The following is a 5,234-nucleotide window of genomic DNA, read 5'->3' on the forward strand; positions in this document are numbered from 1 at the left end:
CTTTGAGTGGAAAGAGAGGGAGGCAAATGAATAGGAGCCAAAATCTTTTGTGATGCTGTAGACTCCCATATAACACTGAGGCTAATAGCAAGGGATTTAGAATCTGACCATTTTGGGTTCCATTTCAGGCTCTGATATCCACCAGCTATGGGCAATGTTAAATAACCTCTTTTAGCCTGCATTTTCTCATTTGTAAAGTTGGAACAAAAGATAACCTCAAAGGTTTGTTATGAGCATTAAATGAGATGATGAATGTAATCTAGGACAGTGTAGTAAATGCTCATTTCATGATTTGATCTTAGTTCTTCACATCGTTGTAGGATACAGAGACACAAATAAGAAAACATTGGCTACTGGTATGCTACATTCCCAAATTTTCATTTGGAGATTTTATTTTCAATTGAGGGAAAATTATCTGCTTGTATAGTCCATGGCAGAGCCAGTGGAATGCAGAGGGAGAAGTAGGGTCTCACTTGTCCTTAGCAGTGTTCTCAATCCAGGATACGTATTTGTAAACATTGGTGTAGATGCCGACGTCCCCTCCCATGAAGTGCCCGACCTCGATCCCCTGGAGCTTGTCTTTGCAGATGACAGTAGCAACGGCCACCTCCTACCAGAGATCGTGCAGAGATAGAGATAGAGATAGAGATAGAGAGAGAGAGAGAGAGAGAGAGAGAGAGAGAGAGAGAGAGAGTCAGATCTCACAGGAACCCTAGTGTCCCGCTTGGGTGAGCCCTGTCTGCAGGCATATGCTGGACTCATGAAAAGAGGACTGAATCAGAGGACAGGAAGCTTGAGCCTTTTTCTCACTCTGCTGTAATTAGCTTTGTGTGACCTTGAGAAAGTCAGAGGACAGTCTCTCTAGAAATCACATGTAAAATGGGTCAGACTCCATTTTTTGAACTGGTGAAGGCATTTTCTATTTGTGAAAAGTCTGATTTCTTTTTAAAGAAATGCCTGTTTTCACAATTTTACTTGTAGTTCTAAGAATGAATACCTAGCAAATGGTGTGTTTAACTGGAAGTACTTCATAATATCCTTTAATGAATAAAGACAATTTAAGGGGAGCCCATTACTGAAGAAACAATGCTGGCTTCACAGCAGCCTTATCAAATTCTCAAGAAATTATTTAGACATCTAAAAAAGTTTTTACATCAAGGTAAATAGTTAACTGGGCATATGCAAGTAAATGAAAGCTGAATACAGAGAAAAGATTACCCCAAAAATTCGGCTGAATACTTTCACAAATTTCACACATAAGGAATTCCTGTGGCTTTTTCCTTGCTCTGTTTTCTGGCATTCTTTATCAGACATCACAGGGGCCTCCAGGTTCTGCCGCAAGTCAGGGTGTCGGCCTGAGGGAGATGGGGATAAAATAAAACATCCTGTTGACAATTGTTATTTAGTCCTTCTAACCACCAGCCCATATTTCAACTGGTATCTTTTTGTGTGTGTTTAAAGAAAATAAGGAATGTGAAAAAGGGGAGAAATCATCAAGAGCATGGTTATGAGCTAATCTTGAGGATTTTGAAAAAGGCTTTATGTCTCTTTAAGGTAGAGTTTAGTTTTAATTGGTGGCCCGAGTCAGTTCTCAGAGGGGTCCTTTACAAGTGAAATGGCATGTATGAGAAGTAGGACCACACCTTCTTCGTGTGAATTGTGCCTCTGCCAATCAGGAATGGCTGGGCCTCTGTGCAGAGTCAGATGGCCTGGTGGCTCCAGCTGCCAAAGCCCTGCAGAGGCAGTGGGGCATTAGACACCCTGGGAAAGGAGGAGTTTTGTTTCTCTGGGCATGTCTCTGTTTGCCAGACCACTCAGGTAGCATCTCCATTGGGTCTCCTTTCATTCTCCTTTCCTCCTCTCAGCTATGAGGATATGGATGTTCCTCTTAAAGGGCAACTAATGACCCTGATTTGCTGTGGAAGGAACACTTACCACTGTTTTCTTGGCTCCAGTCCAAACCTGAGAGTAGACAGACAGTGCCTGGCCGGACATTGGTGGTAGCAAGGGGAAGGGGCTGGACTTTGGGATTGAGCATGGCAGGCTTAGCCAGCTTGATGAGCATGAGGTCATCCTGTGGGGCGCTATCACTGTAGTTCCAGTAGCGGACGATCTGAATGGGGTTAATTGCCTGTTCAGTACCATCTCTGACTCTACTCTTGAAATTTCCCAGCATCACTTTCAGATTTCTGGAGGGAGAGGAGTTGGAAGTAATCACTATCATCATCATCATCATCATTGCTAAGATACTGAATGTTACAATGTGCCAGGAATTGTACCAAGTGCTTTTTCTGGATTATCTCATTTAACTCACAACAAGTCTATGCAGTGGATTCTATTTTTATCCCCATTTAGTGCATGAATTAATGGGGCACATAGGAGTAATTCACTCAGGGTGATATAGTAAGTAGTGGAGCCCTTCACTACATTTTAATGTCGTGTTCTTTAATGTAGTGCCCCCTGGTTGTGACAACCAAAACTATCTTCAGACATTGCCAAGTGTACCCTTGGGAGAAGTCACCCTTATTTGAGAACCACTGATCTAGAATGAACAGTAGCTGTTTTGAGGTTGGGGATGCCCAAATACTCAACGGTAAATAGCAGTGAGCTGGGGCCAGCACCCAGCTGGGTTTGATGAGGACGCCCACACAGGGGTTGAAGTGAGACTTCAGGTATACCAAATAGGGAGCAGGGTCTTCTTTCTGAACAGATGAGTCAGCAAATAAAAATGTCCCTGGGAAAATAATGAACATTCTTAGTATATAAATATTACAAAAATAAGGTAACAGTCTCTTACATGAGAAGGAATCTGGATGACTCTTAAACAGTTACCAATTGGCCAGGAAGTGTTAACATATTTGACATGTTTTTCTAATAAAAATGTAAATTAAAATGATATGCCATTTTATCTCATATTTATAATAATTTTGTTTAATATTGATAATCAATCTGAGTATAATGAGACTCTCATCACTGCTAGTAAATTGATTCCATCTTCTTGAAAAGCAATTTAGAAATAGGCATCAAGAATCATAAATTGTTTATAACCTGTGACCTAATCATTCCAACCCCGAGAATCCATTCTAAAGAAAAAAATCAGCATAGACAAGGTTTACAAACAAGTATGCTCATATTAGCACTATTTATAATAGCTGAACGTTGGAAACATAAACACCTGACATAGTAGTGTTGGACATTGAAATGAAGCACATGAAAAAGTGGAACATCATATGTAATAAAAATTAAACTATTTAGAATATTAAACAGTGAGATAAATATTAATAATGCTTATTTAAGTTAAAAAGAACAAGAAAATTGTGGATATAATCTATTTGTCTCAAAACATAAATGAAAAACTATGTAAATGCAAAAAATATAGTCTGGGAGTAAACTCGAAGTGTTAGCATGTGTTGACTAAGAGGTGGGATTATGAATGATGCTTAGTTTTCTACTTAAAAAATGTCTAAATTTTGTAATATGAACGTAAATTGTTTTTATACATGAATTATTTAAAACATACCCTAGAGAATAAAGGGGAATAAGGCTGATTCTAGTACCAGAAATAAAGTACTGTTCTTGTCTTATCTTCTCTTGGTACTCCTGTTAATCTTCCCTGGGCCTGTACCTCACCACACCCTTCTGTGTGATCACACAGTTAGAAACCCCAAAGAGAAAAGGGTAGACTATCAACAAGGGCAAGAGACATTGAGCTCTCTCTAGCAGGCACTATTCTAAGTGCTTTACATAGATTTCTTTAATCTTCACCATAATTCTATAATATAGGTAGTCATACCCCCATTTTGAAGAAATTGAAGCACAGAAGAATTAACTTGGCTAATCTCACACAGCTAATGTGTGATACAACCTAGGCAGTCAGAGAGTGGTGGGAAATGCCTCACTTCCAAATTCGGTCATCAGAAGAGCCCCACGTGGGGCAGGGACTAGGGACTACAGAAGGCAGGGCCCTACTATTTGATCTTTTGTTTCTACCTTCTCTGTTTCCTGCATTCTGAGTCTTCAAACTTTTAGAAACAGATGAATATCAGAGGTCAAAATGAGTTCTGTGTCCTTGTGACCACACTGGGACTTAGCCGGATGGTGATGAGGCTCACCTTTTTCAATAATTAGGGTCAGCGGGAAGATAATCACTATTAAGCCTTCTCCGGGGCACATGTGTGCCTTAACCCAGCCTATCTGGAGAGGCTTTGGATGGAGTCTAAGAGGCAGGACCCCTAATTCTGCCGATGACACTATTTTTGACTCTTTTTCTGCACCCTTCGCAATCCTGCCTCTGTCTCACCCCATCCATTAACCTATGCCTTACAGGACAGAGTACAAGGTCTGGAGTACATACCAGCGAGGACACCCAAATAGAAGATAAATTTCATGGTGATCCAGCTCTTCCCCCGTGAGATGTAGAAGAAAATCAGCAGAGTGTGGAGCGGTTGCTTAGTTGTCTCCTCAGGAACACCTGGTAGACTCAGTGGCTATGGTTAGGTACCGGGACACTCTATGGGATTGGAAAGGAGCTATAGGCATAAACAGGGGAGGGAGATGGCTTCAGAGAGAGAGATGAAAGCTCTTCTGTTTCAGGGAAAGTGGAAGACTATGCCTCTGTTGGCGCATTTCAGGGAAGGAAACTCCTGGATTCAGCTCCTTCTATCTGCTGCCCCTAAAAGCACATCTGTTTGAGGGTAGTACAGTGGTCTGTGGAAATGGCAGCTCTAGGCTCAGGACTTATCTTCCCCACAGAGTTTCTGAGACCAGGGCTGTGAGGGACAATATTCTTTACCTTAGCTCACGGAGAAAGTGTCCTGAGGTTTGCTCTGAACCTCCTAATAGTTACTTATACTCTCCCCAGCCCCTCCCATCTTTGTTACACTAGCTTCATATGTCCCTTTGATCACTATTTCATCACTCAGTCATCATCACTCAGTTGGTGTTTGTTGTCCTAACCAACAGCATTGAGCCAAGAAAATGTGGAAATGAAAAGCATTCATAGAACAGTTATCTTGATAGTTGGGGAATTGTTTACAGTCTAGATGACATTAGGCCTGGTGACAATTCAGAAGGCAGTACCTCTAATACTTAAAGATTTAGATTAATAATAGGCTACCAAAGTCATCCTTGGATAACTGGGAGCACAGCCTAACAAGAAAAAGAGTGGTAACACTAATAGCTGATATCCTCTAAGCATTTACTGAATCCTAGACACTGAGCTAACATCTTTATGG

The 5,234-nt window shown here is 41.0% G+C and overlaps 1 protein-coding gene across 2 annotated transcripts; it reads right to left on the reverse strand.

Moving 5' to 3' along the window:
- Positions 1 to 359: 359 nt before the first annotated feature.
- PRSS37 (serine protease 37) lies at positions 360 to 4,862 on the reverse strand. Of its 2 annotated transcripts, none has more exons than XM_017891032.1 (6): positions 4,793 to 4,862; positions 4,355 to 4,510; positions 2,593 to 2,734; positions 1,936 to 2,189; positions 1,219 to 1,355; positions 360 to 610 (listed from the first exon to the last, which is right to left on the reverse strand). In XM_017891032.1, exons 2-6 carry the CDS (start codon positions 4,386 to 4,388, stop codon positions 470 to 472), a joined length of 708 nt encoding a protein of 235 aa, XP_017746521.1. In that variant the 5' UTR covers positions 4,389 to 4,510; positions 4,793 to 4,862; the 3' UTR covers positions 360 to 469. The 2 variants fall into 2 exon arrangements, with proteins under 2 accessions (XP_017746521.1, XP_017746523.1); XM_017891034.1 differs by having other exon boundaries at positions 4,355 to 4,529; positions 4,793 to 4,860.
- Positions 4,863 to 5,234: the final 372 nt, after the last annotated feature.

This window comes from Rhinopithecus bieti, unplaced genomic scaffold, assembly GCF_001698545.2.
Source record: "Rhinopithecus bieti isolate Rb0 unplaced genomic scaffold, ASM169854v2 scaffold_20175, whole genome shotgun sequence".
NCBI classification, from domain to species: domain Eukaryota; kingdom Metazoa; phylum Chordata; class Mammalia; order Primates; family Cercopithecidae; genus Rhinopithecus; species Rhinopithecus bieti.